The following is a 26,602-nucleotide window of genomic DNA, read 5'->3' on the forward strand; positions in this document are numbered from 1 at the left end:
AAGCCATGAGCCAAGAAGCTGTGCTCACCCCGTGGTGCCCCCCAAATAAGACACAAAGTACTGAAGGAAATATGACACAAAGCACCTGCAGCTGTACCCAGGACAGGCTGGGTGTGGGGTTGGACATGCTTCCCCTCTCTCCATCAGTACTTTCCTGAGACTGGGCTCTGTGTGGGGACCAGCATGGTTCTTCAGGACACTGTAGCTACGGAGTGCCCTGTGAGTGCCAAGCTAGGGTCATTTGGGTTAACAGGCAAGGAGGTCACAGTGGCTGGTACCAGCAGACTGCATTTCAGGTTAGGCCCTGGACGTGAGGACCAGATACCAGCTCCTCTGTCTCGGTGCCTGGCATCTCCATCTGGATAGGACACAATGGATGGTGGGGGGAATGACATCTGAAGCTTCAAGAGATCTGCCACCCTGGGGTCCCTTTTGTATCATCCTGGCTGTCTTTTTGTCCCACTGTCAGTCCCATATTGGGGCTGGGCCAGCCTAGGGATGTGGCAGTTGCCACCTGCTCACACCCAGGCTGTAATCCACAGGCAGGAGGTGAGCAGCTGGTGGAGCCTTCCTGACCTTCAGGTAGGATTAGTACCCATGGGAACAGTGGGGAGCAGGCAGGTGAGGCCACATCTTCCCCAACAACTCCTGGGGACTAAGCAAGGCTGGCAGAGCCCAGGAACGGAGCACAGCCCTACGTCAGGGGCAGCCTGCAGACAGGGCCGGGCAGGAATCACAGAGGGCAGATCCTGGACAGACATCAGAGAGTACACATGTGTCTCCCGGAGCATCTTTGTCTGGGTTGGTCTTTGTGGGTCTGTCTCTGGAACTGTGGGGGTCACAGGGCAGAGTGAGCACCCATAGTTCCACTGGGGGGGAGCAGTGTGATTGGGGGTGGCCAGGGACTACCAACATGGAGCCTAGGGTGGCCAGCATGGTGGGGGCAGCTGCTCTGCAGGTCAGAAGAGCCAATCTAGCGGTGGTAGTGGTGGCTGGGTGCATGGGGAGAGTCGAGGCTGGGGCGAGGGGTGCTGCATGGAAGACCACCTCAGCAGGCTGTTTGCAAGACCCAGCTATGAGCAGGAATATGTGAGTGCCCTTTGCACTGCAAGTACCTGTGCCCCTCACACATCACTGCCCTTCTCTGACTGTTGGTGATGGTACCCAGACACCAGTCAGCATCTTGACTCCCAGTTCCCACTGGGGCTCCCCTCCCACTGCCTGCTTACCCTGAGGACTCCTCCAGCCCTGGGTGCAGCAGGGACAGGGGCAGGTACAGGCCGAGCTTTGCCCCTGGCGAGTGCCTGGGATGGAAGGGCTGGCAGTGTGCATGTGTGCCTGTGTGGGAGCTAATCCCAGCAACATCTGCCAGGTTGTTTGCAAGCCCAGGAGTTTCCGGCTGTGGGGAGGGGACAGCTGGGTGCGTGGGGGGCACGTGTGTGCAGGGCAGCTGGCATGTGCTGGGGCTCCCTGTGCAAGGCAGCGCCTGTGCCAAAGGGCTTCCGTGGTGGGCATCTGCCTGCACATGTGTGTTCTCAGTGTCCAGAAAGGGACAGGTGGCATTGGGAACCCTATCTAGCCTCTCAGCTCCAGGATTTGGGAACCTAGCAGGCAGAAGTGGGGGTTTTGGCTGGGATTTACCAATCCTGGTGGCCACTCTCAGAGCAATCCTGAAGAGGAGATGCTTGAGGAGGGAAGGAGGTTTTGGCATCCTTGACAAGGAGAATGATTTCCCAGAGAAATGAGGCTGGGGGAGAATGGAGAAGAAAAAGGAGTGGTGGGACTGGGTGGAAGGAGTGATGACATATTGCCCCTGATTTAATCAGCCAGACCCTGCAAATAAAAGCCACCTGTTTTGGCTCTGGCAGCAGGAAGCCATCCCCAGAACAAACAGAGCACCAGGCAACTGCAAGAAAGACAAACAGGGACCGGCACCAGCTCCATCTGCTCCTGCTTGGCCCAGCCCCTGGAACTCCAGCCCCTTGGGGTGACAGTGCAGCCCACAGAGAGGGGGTAGCAGGGTTTGGGGAAGGCAGCCAGGACTGAGCCTGTGGTGTTAGACAAATACTGGACCTGACACAGCTGTGCTGGCCTGGTCAGCTAGGCCACTCATAACAGCAATGGGAAAGGCAACCGTGCTGCCGTGAACTCCAGGTGTGTCCCAGATGTGACATCGGGATAGGATGCCCTGGCAGTGCCTGCATCACCTTCTCGGGGGCTGTCTTTCAGTCTGCTCAGCTCCTTAAGCCATGCACCATCCTGGGAACATCGCCTGCACAGGATGTGGGGTATAGCCACATGGCTGGGGACTATGGATGGCACAGTCTGGACTTGGCATGGAGCACTTGGGCAACACTGTCCTTCCAGTGCTGCTGGCTGCCCACACTGTGCCGGGTGGAACGGAGAAACCTGATCTGTTTTGCTAGCACAGGGAACAGGCTGAGCTGGGACTGACACAGGGTCCTTATTAAATTAGCCTATGCAGGAGGCCCTGGGCAAGCGCTACCCAGCTCCCAGAGCCAATATTAGCAGCTGCCCTTGAGCAGGGTTGCTGCCTGCCCCCACACCAGCCTCCTCCTGCCCCTGTCCTTGGCTGGGCAGTTGTGCCTGGGGTCTAGAAGGCAACCAACCGCAGTGGTGATAACTGGTGACAGGGACTGCTCAGTGGTACTGGGAGATGCCCCAGGGAGGCCAGGTTGCATCAGCACTCTGGGGTGCAGTGGGGAAGGACCTTTGGCATGGCACCTCAGAGCTGACCCACCCCAATCCACTGTCCCTGGATGCAGCTGTGGCTCCAATGTGGCTGACACGAATGAGGTGAGCAGTGTGTGAAGGCACATCCCAGCTTGTGGCACATGCTGAGAAGGGAGGGAGTGGCACAGCCTGCATCTTGCTGTGTGTTTCTCCCCTGCACTCCTCTTCCCCTGTTTTTTTCCCCTCCACTGCCCCTCAATTCTTTTATCCAAAGTGTTGTGTGGAGGTGATTGAGGCTCTTGCATGCCCCTCATGGCACACCACCAGTGCCCCACAGATCCTCTAGCACACTATGCAGTGCCCCCACAACTCCTCAACAGCTCACAGCATCCCCACACATCCTGTCATGCCTGACACCCTGAAGCTCTGTAATACATCCTACAGTGCCCTGCATCCCATAACCCCAGACTGTCCTCACACCCCATAGCACCTCAAACTAACCAGTGCTCTACACCTCTGCTCACAGAGCCCTGGTGAGGGGCAGCAGCAGCATGGGTTGACCCTTCAGTGTGCTAGCTCTGCATCATACCTCTCCTTCCCCAAAGTGTTGGCTTCCCTAAGGGCTGCCCAAACCTGTCCCCCCAGCACTTTGACGGATGTCCCCAGATCACTGGGCTGCATCCTGGGAATCTGTTTATCCTTATGCATCCTTTTACCTTTCCGGAGAGCACCTCTATCCTTTCCTCCATCCTTTGCACCTCCAGGCACCTCCCAGGGTGTCTCTCCCAAACCCTGCTACGAGAACCCATCGCAAAATGAGGGCTGTCTCCCCAGCGCCTGTTCCCAGCCAAGGGCCAGCCAAGGTTCCTCAGCTGGAGCCAGTTCCAACCGCTACCAGGTTGCACCCTCTGCTGGGACCTGACGGCATCGGCGCTCCGGGGCACAGAGCAGGGAAGTAGACGCTGCCTGGAGCGTTGTCGAGCAGTGGGGGACACACGAAGGCGACTCACAGGCCCTGTCCCTAGCCCGTTCCTGCTATCGCCCCTCAGTCCCCGATTCTTGATGAAAATGGGGCACAGATGCCAGGCGTCCTTACACCCCTGCCAGGCGCTCACACTGCACCTGTGTCATCAGCACTGCTAGGCTCACAGGGGATGCTGACCTCTGCTCAGGACCCTCAGGAGGGCTGGGGTTTATCTGGGAAGGTTTGGGGTGCTCTGTCCAGACGTTGCCTGCAGGCCAATGTGGCTCCTGCAGAGATGAGGGTAGGGAGTGTCCAGCCTCACCACAGGCTTGACAGGGATGCTGCAAGAAATGCTGCTGCCAAGAGATCTGGGATTTCAAGGCTCCTCATGGCACTCTTCTTCCTTTTGAGCCTGAGCTGGCCTCATACAGCCCAGGTCCTGGTGGAAGGCACTGGAATTCTCTGCATGGCACAATGCAGTCCTAGGCAGGGCTGGTCCTGCTGCCCAGGTGAAGGATACAGCTCTGCCCAAAACTGGTCCCTGTGCATGGGCAAGAGGTGTGTGAAGAGCACAGGGAGCCCTTTGCCAAGCCAGGGGACCTGCCCAGGGCACTGAAAGCAGGGAGCATGTAACTGGCATACATCAGTGTCCAGTTTGGAACCAACACAGGAACCTCTGCAGGGTGTTGCCCGTCTCCCAGAACATGGATGAACCAAGCTGTGCTTCTGCCAACACCTCCTCCATCCCTCTTGCTCCCCCTAATCTTCAACCACCCCACACAGAGCCCTGCCCTTGTAGACTGAGTCCCTGCCCTGCCAGCTCGGGACATGCAAGTCAGGGTCTGGCCAGAGGAGGGATCTGCGGTGGCAGAGCACTCGGGCTCAGGGGCAGATGCAGCCCCAGGCAAGCTCTGCATCCCAGCGTGAGGAAATTAATGCCCCCTCAGCTCCCAGCAGGCACATCCTTGCTTCACCTTGGCACCTCCTTCCCACCAGCCTCAACCTTGGCAAAGGCTGTGGGTGCCCTGGGAAAGGCTGGGTCCCTAATCCCCGGGCCAAACAGGGACATTGTCCAGGGGCAGAAAGGAAAGCAGCGCGTCAGGCCGTTTGCCCATTGTGCCCTGAGCCTCTCCGCAAACACAGCCCAGCACTTTCATTGTCAGCCCTGCGGGGCACGGGGGGGGGGCTGCTCTCGCCACACTGCCTAACTGGAATGGACAGCTGGAGTCTGGGGTGGGCTCACACCCCCCGTGCCCCCCCATCCCCTGCCTGCTGACACAGCGCCCTGCCTGCCTGCACCATCGGCACTTCGGCGCCTGCCTATAAAGGGCAAGGGGAAAAGCCGGCGCCGTTACCGCCACCTTCGCCACTGTGCCCTGCCGACCAAGTAAGTACCAGGCTGTGAGCCCTCAAGCCCCCCCACTGCACAGGCGCTGCCATGCTGCCTTTGGCCCCCACACCAAGCTCTCCCCACCCAATGCACACTCTGGGGAAGGGCAAGCCGCGGGGTGCTGCATGGCACACAGGGGTGTCCTGTGTGGACAGGAGGGGATGGCTGGTGCCCATCTTTGCAAGAATCAGGCTGCTCTGCCTCAGGGCTGCACCTCACACCCATCTCTGAGTTGGGTGTCACTGCCACCGCCCTGCAATGGGTATAGTGCCATTGCACCTGGCCGACCCCAGGAATAGTCGTAGGGAGACTGGGAGCAGTCGTGGGTACATCACATGGAGACAGATGGGTCATCGCAAGTGCGCCCTGCAATTTGAAGGGCACGGAACAGAGATCCCTCAGCACCAAGGGAAGGGGAATGGGACAGCCTGGAAGGGTAAGGAGCTGGTGGTGCAGGATGTGTGAGGGCAGCATGGTCAGTATCCCAGGCTTGGTGGATGGGGGTTGATGGTGGGCACCTGCCCAGGGTGATGCATGGGGCTTTGCCAGCAGCTGAGCAACCCGCATGACCAGCAGCGAAGCCATGGACACCCTGGGGCAGTACAAGATCACGGTATGGGAGGAGGAGAGCTTCCAGGGCAAGCGCTGCGAGTTCCTCATGGAGTGCCCCAGCATCATGGAGCGTGGCTTCCGCAAGATCCGCTCCATCAAGGTGGAGTCTGGCCCGTAAGTGCCCCACGAGCCCCGTGGCCCCTTAGCACATGCCACTTTGCTCCTGGGGGCTATCTGGAGCTGCCGGGAAACCAGGATGCCTGGGTCCCCTGCTCTGACACAGCCTTATTGTGCGACCTCTTTCTCTGAGCTCCTAGCCTGGTGCCTCAGTTTCCCCATCTGCAAAGAAGGGAGACTCTGCTGAACCAAGGCATGGGTTGGAGGCAATGGTGTGGCCCTGGGGAGAGGGGGCTCACTCTTAAAAGCGGTGTTTCCTGATAGCAAGAAACCCGACCTCCATGACACACCCTCACCCTGCCAGGACATCTCTGTCCTGTGTGCAGGAGGGAGAAGCCAGCCCCAGGCTGAGGTCCTTCCTCCTCTCCCCTCCAGCTGGGTGGGCTTCGAGTACCCTGAGTACCAGGGGCAGCAGTTTATCCTGGAGAAGGGTGACTATCCCCGGTGGGAGGCCTGGAGTGGGAACAGTGGCTACCGGACCGAGCACCTCCTCTCCTTCCGGCCCATCAAGTGTGCGGTGAGTTATGAGGTCACCGTGGCTAGACTCGGGACAGGCAGTGCCTCCTCTTGGCAGGCCAGCAGGGAGGGAGGTGAGATTCCTGGGACATGGAAAGGAAAGTTGAGGCAGCCATAGAGAGGCTGTGGGGTAGGAGGGATCCCTGCAAGGATCCTGGGATGTTCCTTAAGACCAAAATATATCCTGAAACACCACCCCAGATCCTTCTGCTTGGTGCATTGGACAGCCACCTCCCAGGCTGGGGTCCTCTGGCCTCGTCCCCTCACCTCAGGTACCTGTGGATGGGATGAGCAGAGAGGAGCTGGCAGGACCAAAGTGATGGTTGGTGCATTTGGGGTGTTGGGGTTCATCCCCCTCCCACTGGGGTACCAGAGCCGTGCCCAGGCAGCTGCAGCCTCTATCACTCCATCTGCAGAGACAGTGGTGCTTGCAATAGCAGCACGTCTGCGCCTCCGAGCGGGGGGTCCCCCCCCCAACTTTTAATAATCACCAGGCAGATATGCTTGGGCTTTAATAAAGGGGATGTGATAAGATCACTCCTTACTGGCAGGACTGCTCCTCTGTGCAGATAGAAGCGTGTGGGGGCTGGGAAGGGGGACAGTGCCGCATCGCTCACTGTCCCAGCCATTAACTCCTTGGTGCCCAGCACCCAGCAAAACCCCGCAAAGCAGGAATGGAATCACTCTCTGCAGTCCATCTTGCCCTGAAACTGTCCTGCAGCCTTGGGGATTGAAGATGCTTGAAGATGCTAAGGGCAGGAAAATCTTTGGGTATAGAGGATGTGGCCACTGTCACCCTAACCAGCAGATGTCCACTGGAATTGCAGGGACATGAAAGGAGGATCCTCTGGGCAACCCTGATGTGGCACAGTCAGGGGATGCCAAGCTGAAGGACATCCCCATGCCTTGCACCAAAGCTGGACATGGTCCCAGGCATGCCATGGTGCCTTGGTGTATATCCCCTTGATGCCACATCCCCTATAACTGTGCAGGCCATCCCATTCTTGTTGACCTCCCAGCTCTCTCCCTCCACAGAACCACAATGACAGCAAAGTCATCCTCTACGAGGCTGAGAACTTTCAGGGGCACAAGTTTGAGCTGAGTGATGACTACCCCTCGCTGCAGGCCATGGGTTGGGGCAACAAGGAGGTGGCATCCATCAAAGTGAACGCCGGAGCGTGAGTTCTGCTGGCAAGGAGTGGGTGGGTGGGGCTGAGAGCAGAACTTCGGCAAGTACCTCCCTCTTGTATAGCACTGGGGATGGAAAAGGGGGAACTCACAAAAGGAAAAAAAAAAGAGGCCTCTGTGTTCCTCTTCCCTTGAAAATTCAAGATGTGGGGTATTTTCTGTCCCTTCCCTCCCAGGGATGGGATGGGATGGGATGGGATGGGATGGGATGGGATGGGATGGGATGGGATGGGATGGGGAGATTTGGTTTGGGGCTCTGAGTCAGGGGTCTGCTTGCAGGTGGGTGGCATACCAGTACCCAGGATACAGGGGCTACCAGTATGTGCTGGAGCGGGACAGACAGAACGGTGAGTTCAAGAAGTACAATGAATACAGCAGCCAGGCTCACACCAACCAGATCCAATCCATCCGCCGTGTCCAGCACTGAGCAGGGGCAGTGCTGCGTGCCCCGCAGCCTCTGGGCTGCTGTGCAATAGACCTCTATCCGGTAGCAAATAAAGGCATTTGTCAAAAAAAAAAAAAAAAAGGTGCTCCTGCCTCTGCTCTGCTCCTCGCAGAGCCACCGTACACAGGGACCCCCTGTGGGGTGGGATGCAAGGTGCCTGCCCCAGACCTGCTGGCCCCCAGCTCTCAGCAGCTGGAAGGGGTTTCCCTTTTCCCAAGTGGTTTTGGACCCATGGTCACGTGCACCCTGGGCTGAGCTCTCTTCTCCCCACCTCTGGTCCACACAGAGCAAACAGAGGGAATGCAGAACGGTTCTCAACTCTCTGATGTGAGGAAATGCTGGCTTTTGGGGGGAAAAAATGGGCTGGAGCCAGAAGGGATTATCCAGTAGGGTTGTGTCCTGGGACTTTCTCACAGGGACAGTGCTAGGGAAAGTGATTGCTACAAAGCCTATGAACACAAGGTGTTCACAGAGGGTGGGGCTCTCTGCACCCTAGTTTGGAGAAAAAGAGGGATGTCCCTGCCTGCTTCGAGCCTGGGGAGAAGTGGTGAGGTCATCCTGGGGGGCAGGACACTGCCACAAATGGGATGGCCACAGTTAAAGTAGGGTTGGCAGCACCGGTTTATAGAGGGACTGTACAGGGGAACGGGGTCCTCAGGGCAGTGTCCCAGAGCTCGCAGGCAGCTCAGCTCACTGCTCCCAGCAACCTTAGGATGCAAGTCCCCCCACCCCCAGCCTGGCCACGCCAGCACATCCGTGCCAGCATCCGGCTCCTGCTTGCTCAGGTACACCAGGAGCCCCACCCAGCCTCCTCCTCCTTCTCCAGCACCCTTTCCTGGCCTCTTTCTCCTCCATCCTGCTCCAGCACCCTGAGCCCTCCTGGGGCACAGGCACCTGTCCCAAGATGCTCTCCTCACCCATGACATAACCTCTAAAGCTGCAGGATGATGGAACATTTCTGGGTCACTTGGATGCTTGGGTCTCTGCACACTCACCCTCCTACAAGCACTTGGGGCATTAGAGCTGTGGATGCCCCAGGGGATGCTGGGAGACTGGGATAGAGTGGGCTGAGGGTCAAGGTGTGCTCACTCTGCACACAGGGCTGCACAGAGACCCTGGGTGGAGGGGGGTGTGAGAGCATGTGCACTGCACACAGGACTTTGCACTCAAGTGTGAGCATGCATGCCCTGCACATCCCTGCTCCCTCTCCCCTTGCACCCCGATGAGCCCCTTGCAAAAGCCCCAGCAACTTGCACATCCCTACCCCTCAGGGCGTCCCCATCGCAGGGTGCCCCTGTCCCTCCCAGCTCCCCTTTGCGTCCCTGCTGGCCCCACCCTGCCACGGCCCCATGGCCTCTCCCCCTGCACAAACACATTCCTACACACCCAGCCGGGCTGCAGCCAGCCCAAGGCCACGTCAGCTCGGCTCCACTCCACGACACCGCCGGCAGACAGGTGAAATTGCTCTGGGCACCTGCGCACAGGGCTGCTACTGGGGGGGGAACTGGGGAGGGGGCACGGCAAAATGTGGGGTCTTTACTGCTCTGTCTTAGAGGGGTAAAGCACTGGGTTGGGAGGTCGGGAGGCAAACTGCCTGCTTGCAGCCAAAGGGACCTTCTGTTGCTGCCATCTGGGTGTTCCACATCGGGTCCCCACAGACCTGAATCCTCACCTCCCAGATCTTCCACAGACCTGAAGCCACATCCTCTGTCTCTCTCATGGACTTGGCTCCCTATTCGTCATGTACCCTGCCCCCTCCCAATCCTATGAACCTGCCCCAGCTCTGCTATATCCTGCCTCTCACCCTAGGGACCCCACAATCCCTGCCCCTCTGCACCCATCAGTCCCTAAGTCTCCCAGAGCCCTCAGTCCCCTTATACCCCACTGTAGGCCCTTCACACACCGGCTTTCCCAGGGACCCGTGAGTCTCCATTGCCTGTGCCCCCAGGTACTCCCTGTCACCAGCTCCCACAGTCTGAACCCTTCTTCTCAGGGTGATTCCAAGCTGCTCCCCCTACTCTGGACTGACACAGAGCCCTCAGCCCAGACTCCCCGACTTAATGCTCTGTGCCATGCAGGTTTGCTGGAGGAGGATCCTGGTCACTGGGACCACCAGAAGGAGAGGGGCTTGGTGATCTGGCCCCCTTCCCAACTCACCTCGCTGTCTCTGGGGCTTGTTTTCCGTTGCCTGAGGTTTGTTGCAGTGACTCAGGCAGCGAAAGCAAGTCTGGGAGGCTGCAGAGCCACTGCCAGGAAAGCTGCACAGGGGTCAGCGGGGCTCAGGAGGCTGGGGAGGAAAGGGATGAGGGGTGAAGCCAGGGCTGTTGGGCTGTACAGGGTTGGAACAGCCCTCTGTGGGGTTCACGTTTGCTCGGGGGACAAGCGGGGAGAAGAGAAAATTTTCTAAGGGCTGTTATGTCCAAACAGGATTGTTGGGGGGTACTGTGGGCTCTGTTTGTGTGTTGTTCTGCTAGCATTTGCCCTCTGTCCCCCAAGGAAATGGGCAGCATCAGTGGAGCACCCAGAGCCCAACTTAGTGCCCATAGGACCTCCTGTTTCCTAAACCTTTTGGACACCCTCACCAACACCATTGGACTGTGGCCAACCCAAGACACAGTAGCTGGCTGTTGCCAACCGTGGACTGCAGCTTCTTCTTATGCAGGACACATTTCAGGTGCAGTATAAATAATATCCATAAGTCTAACATAAATGTGTCCTGATTTCCTTTGGACTCACACGTTGCAATGACCACTTTCAAGAAATGTGACTAAGTTTGGAATGAGCAATTACCCTTTTACTAGACATCACTGAAACACCACAGGAGAGGCTGATGGGCACTTGACTGTATGGCAGTGGAGCAGAGTTAGTGCCTGCAGCTGGCACCCTGCCTGGCTGCCTCAAGCCATAGGGTGCAGGAGGAAGGTAAACTCTTGGCTGGTGGACAAGCCTAGCCAAACCCGCCATTGATGGCTTTGTCCCCCTTGGTCCCTCCATGGTCACCCTGCAGCTGCACATACCAAATGAAGCCATGGATGATGGGGAAAAAACAGGCCAGATATGCCTCTGGGGAGCTGAGATAACCCCAGACCCTTTCCTTGTTTCTCCCCATATCACCCTCTTGTCTTTACAACACTCAGGGCTGCTGAGTACAAGCAGGTGGAGATGGGGGCATACAGGTTTGGGTGAGTGTTGGGGGTCACCTAACAAGTATGAGCAAGAGATCTGGATAGGGCTGGGGACCCCAAAATGGTAACAGGCTTAACCCTTCCCAAGGCAGGAACTGTACAGAAGAGCACAAAGAGGTTGCCACCAACCACCGGAGATGCACTTATCCACCCAGGAGCCCTGTGAACTGCAAAGGGATCCCATCACCGACGTCCTGGAGCTGGAGGGATGTAGTCGACACCAAACTGACCTACCCCAGAGCTCTGGGAGTTGCAAGGAGCCCCCAGGACTATGCTGCAGATCCCGGAGCTGGGGAGGGAGCCCCAGGGGTGGCAATGCAGGGTGCCTGGGAGGAAGGGAGGCAAGGTGGGACGACGCTGATGCCATGCGGTGAGAAGCAGGCAATGCCAGCAGCGCAGGGAGAGCCGTGCCAGCCAGGCAGGGGAGTGGGCCGGCGGTGGCGATAGCAGGAAGCCGGGCCCGGGCGGTCTCCAGGCAGTGCCCGAGCCCCGTTCCCGGCGGGGTGGCAGCGCCGTGTTTGCGAAGAGTTAAGGAGGCGGAAGAGGCAGGAAGCGGCCCGAGCTCTCTCCATAGAAACCCACGGCCGTGATTAAAGTCTGATGCGGGCCCGATAGCGGGGGGTTGGGGGTGGGGGGCCGGGGGGGGCAGCGCCCGCTTTAATTACAGCAAAGGAAATTGCTGGAGCCGGGGCCCCGAGCCCCTGCGAGTTGCCTGGAAACTCCCCCGCCCCCCCGCCTCCCCCGGCCCCTGCCCGTCCCCTGCCCGTCCCGCTGCCATTTATTCGCCATCAGCTGCTCCCTGATAAAGTGGAATAATAATAATAATAATAGGGGCAGGAATATTAAAACATGCAGCCCGCGGGCCGCCCCCACAGCTGCCATGAGACACGGCGCCGGAGCGGTGCCACTGCTGCTCAACATGTACCTGCCAGGTACGGGCGGAACCCCGGCCGCTGCCCTGCACAACAGCCGGCCCGTCGCTGCCCTGCCCCGTCGCTATCCCGGGGCCCTTCTCTGTCCTGTCTTCCTTCAGCGCCCATCCTGCCTTCCCCTCTCCCTCTGTCCGTCCTCCCTTCCCGCCTTCCAGCCCTTCAACCGTCCCTTCCTCCTTCCTTTCAGCCACCCTCGCTGCCTTCCACACCTGCACATCCATCCTCCCTTCCATCCTTCATTCGCCCACCGTCTCTCTGTCCTACCGTCCCTCCATCCACCCGTCTGTCCTTCCAGCTCGCCCATCCACCCACTCATCCTTCTCCTGTACTTCCATCTATCATTCCACTCCACCCACTTGTCCCTCTGTCCCTCTTTCTGTCCCTTCTACGAGTCATCCCCTCTGTCTACCCTCTGTCTCTTCCATCATGTTGTTCTTCCACCTATCTACCCATTACCTGCCCATCCATGCATCCATCCATCCATCCATCCATCCATCCATCCATCCATCTCTCACCCTTCTTTCCCTCTTCTTGTCCTTCTCTCCATCTACCCACCTATATATCCTCCCTTCTGTCCTTCCATCCATCCACCCACCTCTCCTTCTTCTCTCCTTCCATCCACATTTCCATCTACCTCTCCTTTCCCCAGCCATCTACTCCCAAAACACTGACATTCCACCCCATCCACCTCTTCTCCCTCTTTCCCTGCCCCGCAGCCTTCTCTGTTGCTCCGTCTCTTCTCCCTGCTCCAGCCGGCGGGATTTTCTATTCCTATTTAAAAGCTTCCCTGCCTCGGTCGGAAATCGGATTTCCTTTTTCCTGGACGCGTTTCCTGGCTTTGCGGCGGTGGCTGGGCAGGCAAGGGGGAGCGGCCGGGGGCTGCGGGGAGGCTGCCCGCGGGTGGGCGCCGGGGGGTCGAAGTCCCGCCTGGCTCCAGCCCCCCCTCCACTCCCACACGCTCCCCTTTTACCCCCCCAGATCCAGTCGGAGAAACTTTGTTCAAAGACGGGAAAAGCCAGGCGTGGGGGTCCCTCAGCCCAAGCGTGCAGAAAGGTAAGAGCACGGCTGCCCCTCGCTCGGGACCGGCCCGCAGCCGGGGCACACGCAGCCTCCCCAACCCCGTAACCATCGGGGACTCCCGTCCGCGTGGGGCACACTGCCTACGCGGGACACGGCCCCCACTCCTGCTGCTACGGGCGGCTTGCGCCGGGGATATCCCGCCGTCGAAACCCATCAGGAGAGCGGCCGAGCCCCACCGGCAGAGTCTCGACGGCCGCGACCCGCTGGCCCGTTACAGCGGAAGGGAGCGGGATGCGCATCGCCCCAGGAATCCCACAGGTCTCGGGTTCCCCCTGTGTTCCGGAGACATCCGATGGGGAAGCAGCTGCCAGCCAGCCCGGGAGCTAGTGGGACTAATTCGGGCTTGGGCAAGCTGTGCCTTGGAGCCAGGGAATGAGATGAGAACTTACCCGAGACGGAGGTGCCGGTGAGGGGCTGAGCCTAGGGCAGGGAGATGAGCCGTCCCCGGGAGCCGGAACCATCCGCCCGGGTAGAGCAGCTCAGGCGCCCTGGGCATCTGCCAAGGGCTGGCCAGGGAGCACCCTGAAGCCTGCCGGAGAGAGCAGCAGGGCTGGTCGTCAGGTGGTCGCAGGGCCAGAGCCGTGCTGTTTGGGCCATGTGGTTTGCCTGCCTAGCAAGGGCTCAGGGGCCAAGGGATGCTCTAGGTGGGAAGAGGGGAGCCCTGGTTTAGGGGTGGGAGGGAGGGTAAAGCTGGAACTTTGAGAAGGGGAGCTTTTTGCCTCTGCACTGTGGACTCTGATGCAGCTGTATCCTGTGCGCTGAGCTGTGGTGAGAAGGATCCCAGGAGGTCTCCACTGGGAGCTGCTAGGTGCTGCAGCATAACACTCTGCGTCGGGAAGGACTGAACCTCACCACCCCACCCAATTGCCTCCCTCAACACCTCTTTGCTCTCCATGAATGGAGGGGGGAACCCCATGGCTGGGGATAGTGGGAGCCCAGGGTGGGGGCTGTGGGGACAGATGAAAGCAAGGGCTATGAATGTACCCTAGGGAGGAGGGATGGGGGATTTGGAAATACAATACCTTGGAAAGCCCTAAGCTCCTCTGCCTGGGTCGGGATGTCTAGGTGCCATTTGGTGGAATGAGGATGGATGGGGAATGGCAGCTCCCTGCTTCTTCCATGGCAGGCATTGAGGGGGACACTAGATAAAATAGATGGGTGTGAAGCAAGCAGGGCAAGGTAGTTACTTGTGGGAAACGTAGCTGACCTGTGGAACTGCCTGCTGCAGGGTTTGTGAGTGCTAAACTTCCATATAGGATCCAAGCACCTTTAGAAAAAATAGTAGCAGAAAAGCAGAGAGAAGGGTGAGAGGCAGAGCCTGCCTCTGCTGTGGGAAGAGCCTGTGCTGAAAGAACATGGGTCAGGAGCAGGGAAGGGCAGGGGATGATGCTTGGAGGGGTGGAGGAATGTCTTGGTAAGTGCAGGACTGCTCTGCAGGGTGGATGAGTCCCAGAAATGGGATTGTTCACCACCTTTGTGTCCAGGAACCCTCACCTCTTATGACCTCTGGCTAGACTCAGTGGAGCCTGTTGTGCCTCACCATGGATGTGTCCAAATGTGACAGGCTCTGGTCACACAGCTGGGCACAGAGGCAGCTTGGACACTTAACAAGGGTGGTCCTCAGTGCAAGCTGTGGGTGCAATGGCCATGGCACAGAGAGAAATTTTCCTCTGGAAATAAGGATCATTGGTGCCTGATTCAGAGTCACAACAGGTCCTGTCCTGTTCTCTCCTCTTTTATCTGCTTGTACCTGCCAGAGGTGCAGATCAGAGTAGTGCTGCCACCCTGTCTTCGTTTCACCATGGAGAAATCCTTGCAGGGCAGAGTGTCTCTAGAGATGGGCAGAGGCTATGCTGTGACACTCACCCAGTTTCAAGCTGAGGCGGAAGTGGGGAATATTGGTGCCGGGATCAACCTAAGTACTGCCAAGATAGCACCTTCTTGGGGCTGCAAATGAAAGAACCAGGCCACATCCTCAAAATAAAGCAAATGAGCAGGTATCCATCTTCAGTGGGGTGTGGATGAGGGTGGGAGGGACATGAGAACCCTGGATCTAGACCCACTGCAGCCTTTGTTGACCTCTGAACACTCCTACCCTTGTCCTGAGGTGCAAGGTCATCTTCTCCTCTTGCTTGGGAGACATATGGTATGGATGCTGCAAAGCAGATAAGACCTTGTTACCATCTTCTGTGTCTCTAGAGCAGGGAAGACACAATGAAGTACATCTGATACCTGGGTCTGGGATGGGGCAACACAGCAGGGGGTTGAGGAGACTGGGGCACATCCTGCCCCACTTGTTGTGGCCTGAGAGGGAGCTTTAACCTCTCTGGGGCCTGGCCTTGCAGGCAGTGGGCAGATCCAGCTGTGGCAGTTCCTGCTGGAGCTGCTCTCCGACCGTGCCAACCTGAACTGCATCGCCTGGGAAGGCACGAATGGGGAGTTCAAGCTGATCGACCCTGATGAGGTGGCACGGCGCTGGGGGGAGCGGAAGAGCAAACCCAACATGAATTATGACAAGCTCAGCCGGGCACTGCGCTACTACTACGACAAGAACATCATGACCAAGGTCCACGGCAAGCGCTACGCCTACAAGTTCGACTTCCACGGGCTGGCACAGGTGTGCCAGCCAGCCACCCCTGATCACACCCTCTACAAATTTCAGGGCAACCTGGCCCCGCTGCCCTTTTCAGGCATCTCCAAACTCAACCTCATGACCTCGGGTGTGACACCGGCTGGCTTCTCCTACTGGCCTGGCTCCAGCCCGTCCCTCTATCCCGGGCATGGGCTACAGCCCTCTGCCCCGTTCAGCACCATGGCAGCCTCTCACCTCAACAACATGAACAATCACTACCATTAGAGGCTCGGGCCATGCCAGGCAGCATGGGGCTGTGGAGCTCGGCAGAGAGGGATGGGGGTGGGGTGGGATTGTGCCTTGCTCTCAGTTGCTCCCTTTTAGATTTGGAAAGTGGCATGGGGGGTGAGAGGCACTCACAGGGTAGCTGGTTCCTTGATGTTAATGGCTGGAGGAGAGAAGCTAGCTAAATTTAGGGTGAGCAGGGATCCATGATTCTGGGAATGGATGTGGATACCTAAAGAAGGGTGTAAACGGAAGGAACCATGGGCTTGCCTCCTGGCAGGGACCACGCTTCCCCTTTCCTTTACAACATGAAACCCACCCCATGAATGTCCTTAGCTCTGCTCCCAGACTGTGCCTGTCCTCCCCTCTCCCTGCAGAGTCAGGAGCTGGAGCCCCAAGACAGCTGTGTTCATGGGTGAGAGTCCCACTGACCAGGGACAGGGACACTGACCTTGGCCCCCCACCTTTGGCTCCAAAACCTTCCTTACCCCATCCCTCCTACACCTCCTGCCGATGGTGGCTTCCTCCAGACCTCAGGAGAAGTCCTGGTCTGGAAAGCAGATGGTCTTCATGGGTTAACTCCTACCTAGGGCAGGACTCTGAAGTGGGAGGTGCCAGCAGCAGGTGTGAGGGGCACTGCCAGCCCTCAGGGCAAGACCTAGAGGCAGCAGAACCTGACCCCTGCAACTTTGCCCTCTCCTCCATGCCCAAGGACACCACGGACTGGAACAGTCCCTGATGCCCTGCATATGAGCCCTTGTCTTGCTGGTCATTTACAAGTTTAATGCTCCAGTTTTACTGTGGTTTCAGTCCCTTGCATGCAAGGCTTTGTGGGACACTCTCCACAGGTGGGGACATCTCCTGGGACAAGGCTGGGTTGGAGGTGGAGCAACAGAAGGGATAACAGCAGAGCTGGGAGCTCCAGGCACTAAGGGGCAGCCCTGGGTCTCTCCCCTCAGGTTCAAGGAGGTGTATCCATCCTCCAAAGCTGGACTTCGGCCCAGTAGATGTAGAAAGGCTGAGTATGCTGGGTTCTGTGCTGGCTGGGGGGAGGGACTGGTCTTCAATAAAACAGTGAGGTGCTGTGACCTGTGTCCTCTCATGTCTGCAGGGGATTGGTAAGGGGAGAAACCATGCAGCAAATCCCCTCCTGTCTAAGGCAGAGCACTTGAAGGGCTGGGATGAGGAGGGTGTGGCCACCCTGCTGTGTCATGTCTTCTCCAGGCATCATCTCTGGCTCTTACAGCCCCCAAGAGACAGGACAGAGCTTAAACCTCTCTGCTTCTATAGACAGGCCTCCAGGGAAGCCACATACCCTCCAGGGAAGCCACATACCCAGTGGCAGTTGGAGGTAAAAAGGAGATGCAGTTGGCTTATTGGGATGTCTGCCACCCTGCCATCATGCAGGGAAATTTAGAATGCTGTGAACTAGATCTCTCATGCACCACAGAGTGCTGTGCAAACAGCTTGGGGCAATGTACTAGGCCCAGCAGGGCCTGATCCTGCAGGGAGTGCCTCTGCTGTGCTGGGCTGTGCCAGCAGTGGGGAGATCCCAAGCTGTGAGCCAGGCTCACATGTGGCATTGATGCAGGGGTAAGCAGGCAAGCACTGCTTGCCCAGATGCAGGAACGTGCCCTTGGACCCATTGGTGCCTGCAGTGTCTGGTGTGGGCTGAGGGGCTGCCCTCTGCTTGCCCTGTCTTGGGGCTGTCCTTCCCATCCCACCCCTATTGGAGAAGCAGGGTGCCAGGGCTGGGCGCCAGGCTTGCACCAGGGATCAGAACCATTCTGTAGGGTGGTGCCATGTGATTACCCAACCAATTGAGGGGCTAAGGGGGTAGTTTTCCCTCAGCCTCTCTCCCTGTACCTCCGAGATCAGAGCAGTCCCCAGATCTGGGTGCTGTGTGCTGCCCCATCTGCATCCCCCGAGGGTCTGATCGCTCTCATGGCCTTGGTGGCATCTGCTTGGACATGTCCTTACTGCTCTAATCAGCTTAAGGGAGGGGGATCTGATGTCAGTGTCTCCTCCTGGGGGGGGCTCAGGCTGCAGGGTGGGAGGGTTAGTGCTGCCAGCAGGGAGCCCACGTATGGGAAATGAGCTGCAGGAATTGGGAGGGTCCTTTCTTTGGGGCAGTCCCACCCTCCAGGGTCCCTGAGCATTGCACAGTGTAATTCCCGGGGACGGCAGGAGGTGAAATGGAAGGGGAAAGTAGTTACTGCCATGCAACCAGCACTCGGTTTGGACACACACACTCCCCGAGCCTGGCATTGCAAAGGTAAAATGGGGGGAAGGGGTAGGTGGGAGGGGAGGAGGCGGGGGGTGGCCACAACTGGCTCTGTCAGAGCCAGAGCAAGGGGCCATGGCCCCCACTAGAGGAGCCTGCTTCGGGGCTTAGGTAATTTCATGACGTAGGGCAGGACATGGATTAAGGGATGTGGGTCACTAGTAGCTCCCCCCCACCCCATCCTGCTCCTATCCCTCCTGTCCTTCTGCCAGTGTCTGCTCCAGGAAAGCTCAGGTGAGTTCCTTTCTCGTTCTGGGCCCTGGAATTCAAATCCCTGATGGATCAGGGGCTGGACATGCTGGGTAAAAGGAGGACCATTGCACACACCCAGTGCAACAGGCTGCAGCTGAGGGCTTGCTTTGCTCTGTTCTGAGCTCACCTGGCATGGCCTCCGTGCCCTGTACCAAGAGTTCCACCTCAAAAGCCAAGAACCAGCCCTGCACTCCCCGGGAACAGCAGCCAGGAGGGAAGCAGGGGGACACCCATGCAGGACTGCACCAGCGACGCTATCACCTGCCTGACAATGCAGCCGGTGTCACCATGGCAACTCCAGATGCTCCCATCCCCAGACTCCACTGGGAACCACCCGCCCAGCCACCCCATATTGTGCTTACCGGATGGGGGGCAGAGCATTACCTCCCACCCAACCCAGCCTCCTGCTTCCCCAGAGCCCCGTCTGACCCAGCCAGCCAGCAGCACTATGTTCTTCAGTCGCCAGAACTGCCGGCTGGGAGCAGACTGCAGCAAAATTCTGCCAATGGGCAAGCGGGGCAGAGCCCAGCTTGGCTCCCAGCACAGCATCACCCCTGGCCCCAGCCAGGGGCGCTGGTGGGGAAGGGCTGTCCCTGACAGTGGAGTGCACCAGCTGGGTGAGGAGCATGTCCCAGCTGGCTGGCAGCAGGGTGCACTCCCGGGCTGCAGACCTACCTGTGGGGAGCTCTTGGATGCTGTACCCAGGGTGAGATGGGGAGGGCAGTCTCAAAGGGTCTCAGCCTTCACTGGGAAGAGCAAGAGAATGGCACATGTGGCCTGGCAGCTTCTTCTGCTGCTTTGTGATTGAAAGCAGAAGGGATTTTGTCCACTTTAAAAAAAAATAAAAAATCCTTGTCTCTGGCTTTGCTTAGGTGGCAAGAGGGCAGGATTTAGCCCTGCCCTGGCCTCAGCCTCTTGCCAGGATGGTGGGGGGACCCTTCCAATTCCCCCAAAGCTTCCCAGCCCCACAATAAGGGATCAGAGGGTGGATGGAGTAGCCCCTCTCCTATTTTAACAGACCCATGTCACCACTCACTTCTCTCACACTGGGAAGAGCCTTCACAGCACAATCAGGTCAAGTCTGCCCTGGAGGATGTGGGCTGCCTCCATGCCCACCCTTACTCCCCCTCCAACTCTCCTAGTTCCCACCTATTTCCTCTTCTCTGCATTCTGGCTGTGCTGGTTCCTCAGCTCCACACTTCCACTCCTAAGCTGCTGACTCACATCCTCTCTCCAGACACCACCTTCCCTTGGCCTTGCTCTCCACAAAGCACTTCATGACAGTGCTGCTCAGCTGGAGTCCACAGGTGCAGGCAGTTGGGGTCCAAAACCCTTCATGAAGCCCCTTCAAGGAATCAACTGTGATGCTTCCAAAAGTTGTTGCTTTCTTCCTAGCAAACATGCTCTGGACTGGGGCTGTACTCACCTTGTAACCTCCCCTGGCCTGGACTTCTCTTCCCTCAGGTCCTGGATGCACCTGGAGGGAGCTTTATGCACTACTTTCCCCAGACCCAGAGGTGCTCTGGAGGGAGTCCCAACCCTTGACCCTGCTGTCACCTGCTCTCTGGTGCCCAGGCAAGAGCTTCTGGGGTGACAGCTTCCTGGTGTCATTCCTGCCCAGCTGTACACTGAGACCTTGGGCTGGACTCAGCTGAGGACAGGGGCTGGGCAGCAGGGAGGACTGGATTAATGTGCTAATGCCAGATTACGCTCTAATGCAGGACTTCTCTCATCAGAAGTCCTGCATTAGAGCACAGCCCTGGGGGGCACCCATTCCCTGAGTTAAGATTCCCGTGACTGCCCCAGGCCACAGCTTGGTGCTGCATGGCTCTTACCCAAGGGTGTCTGTCCCCAGGGGTGACACAGGCAGGGGGGACAACACAGGGTAAGCTCAGCTCTCAGTGTGCTGGATGTAGTGTTCCAGCCTAGGCAGCCCTGGTCCTCTGTTCTGCCAGGCTCTGTGGTGGTGGAATTAACCATCACAGCTGGGCTCCAATTCATTTGATTCCTCTTCTCCACCTGCCCCAGCTTCTTAGCACAGATCTGTCCCCACCCCAGCTTCTTAGCACACATCTCTCCCCAAGCCTGTGCTCCTCAGTCCCATACCCACCAGCCAGGAAATGCTACAGCCATGTTTTGTCTATAGCAAGGACCAAAACGTCTTCTGTCTCACCTGCCTCAGTCTCATGCCTGGCACTGGGCTACCCTGGGCACAGGTAGAGCTCAAGGCCTTTTGCACTTTCTCGCTGCAGTCCAGATGCATCCTCCAGCAGCTGAGACCCTGTGGCAACTGTCCTGCCCCTCCTTGGATACAAATATCTCATCATTCAGTTTAGTCTAAGACCTCTCATGTTCCCTCTGCCATTTGCCACCATATCCCTGGGTCACTTTGTCCATGTCTTCCCCTTTTGATACCCCACGAGCAGCTGTGACTCAAGTGCCACAGAGCTGGGAGGGGACCAGAAACTTGTACTCACAAACCACCCCCAATTCAGCAGAGCAGCAACGGTCAGAAGCTGTGATAGAGCCAGTGTCCCAGTAGCTTCCACAGAGGCAGAAAAGAGACCTCCCACTTCCATCTGCCTTGAAGAACATTTTATCTATCATCCTCGCAGCCAAACAGAGGAGAAAAGCTTGCACAGAAAGCTGAACTGAGACAGGTCCTTTGCCAGCCATGTGAGGACTGGATCTACATCATCCAGAGGAGTTTCCTTCCCATGGAGCAGCTCGAGTCACTCTGGGGGATGCTGCCAACTCTTAATAGCAAGAGCATAGCTTCCTCATTGTTTGTCCAGCAGGAGGGGACACAGCTTGCCAGGCTGGCTGCTCCAGCTACCCACTACTCTTCCTTGCCCCAGTGCCACAGACAGAGCAGCAGGCCAAGGGGAGGCCCACAGAGCTGTTGCTCCACAAGCTCCGGCCAGAACTCTCCCTTTCAAACATCCTGGGGACCACCTAGGGTGCACCCTTGGGGAGCAAGAGAAGGATGCTATGGCCTGAGAAAAGACATCTCTGGTGGGGAGGGGTTGAACCTACTGCAGCCTAGATCCCCATGGCATTGTGCAGCAGCTTTCAGTATGGGAAAAAGCCAAGGTCTCAAGCCTACCTGAGGATTCTCACCCTCAGTACCAACCCTCTTCTTGCATCTTCCCTTCCTCCCCTTTGCTATGGAGTGAGCAGGAGCTCCCAGGCAAGGTAAGGTTAGTGCTCCCCCCACCCTCTCCCCTCAGCAGCTGCACAAGGTCCTCTGGAGGAGGGGAAACTAGACATCTCTGGCTTCAGTACGGCTCTGGCTGAGTCAATGATGCATATTTAAATGCACAGGAGCATCTATGCTCGTCTCTCATTCCTTGACATTTCCAGAGACTCCAAGATGTCTTCAATTACCAGTCTGCAGTTAGCTCTTCCTAAGTCCCCCAATGAGGCTCAGCACTCTTAATCAATGAAACACAAGGGAGGAGGGGAAGGACATAGCTTCACTGCAGCTGGAAGCATTTTAAAAGGGCTTGAGGCTGGAAGGACCCTGAGAGTCTCTAAGGGAATCCATAGGTTGGAAAACCTCCACCAGTGCTGACAGGTTGCTCAGCTCTGGAAATGAGACTCTTTCATGCCTCACAGCAGTGGGGGAAGGGGGTCACTGTACAAACACACCTGGCTCAGGCTGGAGGCAGCCAGCACCAATGGCTTGGGTGTTACCCTGCAATGCCGCAGACCCTCCTTGCTGCTTCATCTCATACTGCCTCAATTTCCTTCTTTACAAAGTGCCAATGGGAGAGAGTTAGGAGCTTCAACCCCTGCTTGAGCCAGAGCATGTCAGAACTCTGACCTTTTACCATCACAAGACATGGATATGGCTATATTTGGGGTGGGTTTTGAGTATGTTTTAGCCCAGACAGCTCACCACAAGGTCACATGAATGTCAATCTAAAAGCAAGGGCAAAAGAACCCATTAGGAACAGGGAGGAGGGAAGCAGCACAGGTCTCAGTGGTTTTACACAGCCACAGAAAAGCCTTGCACAGCACCCTGCCAGGTCTGCCCCCGTCACAGGGACATCTGTGCTGTCTTCCTGGCAGCACAGCTTTGCCTGAATGAGCCAGATTGGGCCTAATTAGCAGCTCTGCTGATGCACACAAAGGTAGTGAGAATCCAGCTTACCCTCCATGACCTGCAGAGCCAGTGCAGCTCTTCCTGGCTGAGGGGAGCCCAAGCACAGGAGGGGCTGGGATGCACTGGATGCAAGCTCCAACTCAAGAGCACGTGCTGCAGATCCTGCTAAAAAAGCCCTGGCAAATTCAGCACCCTGAAGCATAGCAACCAGCTATGGAAAAAGCAAAGCCTTTCCTTCCTCCTCTCTCCCTGAGGGTTTGCAGAAGTACAGGGCTGGTAACTGGGCTAGCAACGCAGGTGCCACAGCCTGCTGCTGCCAGGGAACACAGCCCAGTCCTGCAGAGCAGATATAGGGAGAAAAGAGGTGAGAGGGGAAAAAGAGCAACCAACCAACCAAATAAAAAAACCCAACCCAAACAAACAAAAAAACCCAAACAAACAAACAAAAAAAAAAAAAAGAAAAAAATTAAAACAGAGGTTTCATGGGCTCTGTTCCTGGTTAAGTTCAGTGCAGCAGACAGACATCAGGCATTTCCATCTGGAATGGAGGCCAGAAGAGCTCGCAGGGAGTCAAGGGACATTTGGGTGGACCAGGACTAGCCACGGGTACAATAGACAGGGGTGAAATTCTGACCCCAAACTCACACCAGGGAGCAAAATCCCCTCGAGCACCAGTACCCTCTCAATCCCTCTTGGGGAGGAGAGGAGGCATGAATGGGATCTTGGGGTGCCCCCACAATCCCCCTTGCACCGCATAGCCCAGCAAGTCCAGGCAGCCACCACCAGGCCCGTCCAAGCCGCCTCTTTATTCTCCAGCAAAGCAAAGCAAGAGTAGAGGGGACCCCACCCCCACCATAGCAGGCTCCCTCCCTCCGGCCTCCCTTTGCCTCCTCTGGCCCAGATCTCTTTCCCCGCAGCAAGACAAGGTGGGGAGGGGGCGACATCACCCCACCAAGACCCTGTTTTGAGGGGCGTACCTGGGAGAGGTGGGGGGAAGGTGTGTTATCCGGGGGGGAAGTGGGGGTGGGCGCCCCACTCCCAGACGGCTCGAACAAAGGGCCAAGCAGACGGCTCCCGCGGAGTGAGGGGCAACGTCGTCCGTGCCCGGGGGAGCCCACGTCCCCCAGCAGAGGGGGGTGAGGGAAGGTAGCGCCCACATCACCGCCCGCCCCCCGCCCCCCGGCCTTTGTTTGCGGAGCCGCGGCGGCTCCAGCACCACGGAGAGCTCCGGGGCCGGCTCCGGCGGCGAGGGGCCCGGCTCTGCCCGCGGCCGGGGGGCCCTTCGCATGCACCCGGGAGACCCTCCCGCTACCCTCTGCCCCGGATCCCCAGCTCAATTTTTCTCTGGAGAAATGTATTCAGGAGCCTCCGCTCCTCAGCAGTTTCCCTCCCTCACCATGGCGCAGGTGGGAGGGGCACACACTCTCAACATCCCCCAGCCCCAGTCTTCTTTGCTGTCTCGGTGTCTTGGAGCGCAGCCCCCAGCTGGGGTCGGAAGGGGGAGGCGAGGAGAGGCCGGATCCAGAGCAGGGAAGGTCCAGGCAGCGTCTCCGTGGAGCTGGCGGCCGGGGAGGGGGGAAGGCGAGGAGGATGCGGGAGGGGGGAGAACCGGCAGTCCTTCGCCTCCCCCGCTCCTCGGTGCGCGGCCCTCTCCGCCCCGGCTCCGGGTGCCCGGTACCTCCCTAACGGTCCAGGGTGATCGTCCAGTGCTTGGACCCGTCTCCGCCCTCGCCTTCGCTCTTGAGGTCCTGGAAGAGTTGCGTGAAGTAGTGCGGGTCCGCGTTGATTCGCAGCATCTTGGCGCTGAGGCGCTGGATGATGCCCAGGCAGCGCTCCCAGAAACGGCCCTTGTCGCCCTCCACCAGGAAGGGCTTGAGCGGGTAGGAGATCTCGTTGCCCATGTAGGAGTAGGCGAGATAGAGGCAGGTGAGGAAGGAGGCCTGCAGCTCGGCCTGGCTCCCGATGTCTTCTCCCCGCAGCGCTTCCCGGCACAGCAGGTAGACGAACACCAGGTTGGCCGGGGTGATGAAGCCCTGGTCCTGCCAGCCCTGCAGCAGCAGCGAGCGGTCCACGCTGCGGAACCAGGAGATGAGCTCGCCGGGGCTCAGCTCCTTCAGTCGGTAGCAGCGGCGGCACACGAAGTCCCCCAAGCAGCGCAGCAGCTCGCCGGTGGACGCTTGCACCACCACCCGCCGCGGGGACCCCGGGCCGCGGCTGCCGGCCGGCGGCGGTGGCGGTGGAGGCTTGCCCCCGCCGGAGCCCGGGTGCAGCTCCTGAGGTGCCGAAGGCACGGTGGGCACCGGCACGGCCAGGGGGCCCTGCTTGCCACCGTCAGCCGGCCCCACCACCGACTTGCGCAAGTTCTCGCGGTTGCGCTGCACCACCAGCGCGTCGGGCTGGCCTGGGTCCCCTCCCGGGGCCCCGCCGCCGGGTTTCGGCGTCACCTTCTTGGTATTCTTCTTCTTCTTGGCCGAGGCGGCCACCAGACGCTTCCAAGTGAGCGCAGAGATGAGCACGCCGGGGCGCTTCAGCCGGCTCTCGCCCTTGCCCGGCACCCTTCCCGGCACCTTGTCGGCCAGCAAACCCCCGCCGCCGCCGCCGCCGCCGCCCTTGCCCGAGGAGGCGGCGGGGGAGAGGGAGAGCACCGTGCCCATGCTAACGCCGAACGGGACGGGCGTGCGGAGGCCGAGGCACCGGCACCGCCCATAGGAGGAGGTCGGGGGCTGCGGGGGAAGCAGCCCGCAACGGGGCCGCGGTACCCGAGGATGCTCCGCGGCGCCCGCTCTGGGCTGCGCGCCCACCGCTGCAGCCAGCCGCGGCCCCGCTGCTCCCCGCCTACCCGCCGCCAGCCAATCGCCGCTGTAAGGGCAGCCGGTGCGGTCCGCCCCCTCGCCGGTGAGGGCGTGAGAGGCGGGGGGGGGGTCCGGCGCGGCTCTGCTGGGCAGCCGCCGCCCCGACATGACCTTCACCGACGCGAGGCTCGCCGGCGGGGCGAGGGGCTTGGGGTCTGCGATAATGTCCCAGCACTTAAGCCCTTTGTGTTAGGGACGATGGGGGGCGGCAGGGCCCAGCGGAAGGAACCCCAGAGGACAGGGGGTGCAGGAAGGGTCTAGAGGGATCTTCTGAACTTGACTGGTGACCCGGGTCCTGCTCTGTATTCGTATCTACAAGGTGAGGGATGAACCTTCCCAGACTAACCCCCCAACATGGTTCTAGGGGGACAGAGAAGGAAAGAAAAGCCCTGGGTAATGCAAGAGTGGAGGATGAAAAGGGATGGAGAATAAACAGTATGTGAACTGTGCTGGGGGAGCTGCAGGAGAAGGCTTGGTGCTGGGGAAAGGTGGGCTGGGGCTTGGCAGCTGCCATGAAGAGTAGGCTTGCTGGGAGAGCCCTGGCTTTACGAGAATCAGCCTGGCCCTGGACAAACCTCTGCAGAAAGCCATGCTGCACCCAGCCCGGGCTCCCCTCTGTCTCTAGGCTGGTGGGAGTACCCCCAACACCTGCTGTGTGAACAAGACATTGGGTCCCGTGCTCACCCTGGCTCTTCCCACTCAACCATGGAGACAACATCTACCACCACACTGACAGTCACCACCATCAGGCCAAAGTCAGGAGAAGGGGGAAGGGACCGTGTCAGGGTCTGTAAGGTGGACCCTGTGGGGGAGGAGAGAAGCAATGCTGCACTTTTGCATCATTGCACAATGGTATGCGATAAACCAGCCACGTGCACGCAAGCTGCTTCTCCCTCTCTTCATCTGATCATTCCACGGATGAAACCTGTACCCCCTGCTTGCTTCCTGCCTGCCTCATGCGGGAAGATCACCCTTGTCCTTCTCATAAGATGGAGGATGGATCCTGCAGCTCTGATTGCTAAGGCAGGTGCCAGGCATGCATCAGGAACAAAACACCCCAATTGGCAGGACTGCTCCTGCATGCAAAGCACCATGAAAGGCATCTGGTAAAGGTTTCAGGGAGAAC

General features: G+C 58.6%; 3 protein-coding genes across 4 annotated transcripts; 2 read left to right on the forward strand and 1 right to left on the reverse strand.

The window, feature by feature from the left end:
* The first annotated feature begins 3,953 nt into the window (after window positions 1-3,953).
* CRYBA2 (crystallin beta A2) lies at window positions 3,954-7,908 on the forward strand. 2 transcript variants are annotated; one of them, XM_054381076.1, is made up of 5 exons: window positions 3,954-3,968; window positions 5,650-5,774; window positions 6,153-6,294; window positions 7,329-7,471; window positions 7,761-7,908. In XM_054381076.1, exons 1-5 carry the CDS (start codon window positions 3,954-3,956, stop codon window positions 7,906-7,908), a joined length of 573 nt encoding a protein of 190 aa, XP_054237051.1. The 2 variants fall into 2 exon arrangements, with proteins under 2 accessions (XP_054237051.1, XP_054237052.1); XM_054381077.1 differs by lacking the exon at window positions 3,954-3,968 and having other exon boundaries at window positions 5,611-5,774.
* Window positions 7,909-11,991: 4,083 nt separating this feature from the next.
* On the forward strand, window positions 11,992-15,980 carry FEV (FEV transcription factor, ETS family member). The gene is made up of 3 exons (XM_054381289.1): window positions 11,992-12,043; window positions 13,022-13,096; window positions 15,469-15,980. The coding sequence occupies exons 1-3, from the start codon at window positions 11,992-11,994 to the stop codon at window positions 15,978-15,980; spliced, it is 639 nt and encodes a 212-aa protein (XP_054237264.1).
* Window positions 15,981-24,306: 8,326 nt separating this feature from the next.
* Window positions 24,307-25,278, reverse strand: CDK5R2 (cyclin dependent kinase 5 regulatory subunit 2). Its single transcript, XM_054381308.1, has one exon. The coding sequence runs from the start codon at window positions 25,276-25,278 to the stop codon at window positions 24,307-24,309; it is 972 nt and encodes a 323-aa protein (XP_054237283.1).
* Between the last annotated feature and the right edge of the window lie 1,324 nt (window positions 25,279-26,602).

The sequence above is a fragment of the Indicator indicator genome, chromosome 5 (assembly GCF_027791375.1).
Source record: "Indicator indicator isolate 239-I01 chromosome 5, UM_Iind_1.1, whole genome shotgun sequence".
Taxonomy (NCBI): Eukaryota; Metazoa; Chordata; class Aves; order Piciformes; family Indicatoridae; genus Indicator; species Indicator indicator.

Excerpts from the sequence above, each read along its gene's own strand:
- CRYBA2 (XM_054381077.1), top strand. The coding sequence starts at position 5,614 with ATGACCAGCAGCGAAGCCATGGACACCCTGGGGCAGTACAAGATCACG. Across the intron at positions 6,295-7,328 it reads TCCGGCCCATCAAGTGTGCG|AACCACAATGACAGCAAAGT; the intron begins GTGAGTTATGAG and ends CTCCCTCCACAG. Across the intron at positions 7,472-7,760 it reads ATCAAAGTGAACGCCGGAGC|GTGGGTGGCATACCAGTACC; the intron begins GTGAGTTCTGCT and ends GTCTGCTTGCAG.
- FEV (XM_054381289.1), top strand. The coding sequence starts at position 11,992 with ATGAGACACGGCGCCGGAGCGGTGCCACTGCTGCTCAACATGTACCTG. Across the intron at positions 12,044-13,021 it reads GCTCAACATGTACCTGCCAG|ATCCAGTCGGAGAAACTTTG; the intron begins GTACGGGCGGAA and ends TTACCCCCCCAG. Across the intron at positions 13,097-15,468 it reads CAGCCCAAGCGTGCAGAAAG|GCAGTGGGCAGATCCAGCTG; the intron begins GTAAGAGCACGG and ends CTGGCCTTGCAG.
- CDK5R2 (XM_054381308.1), bottom strand. The coding sequence starts at position 25,278 with ATGGGCACGGTGCTCTCCCTCTCCCCCGCCGCCTCCTCGGGCAAGGGC.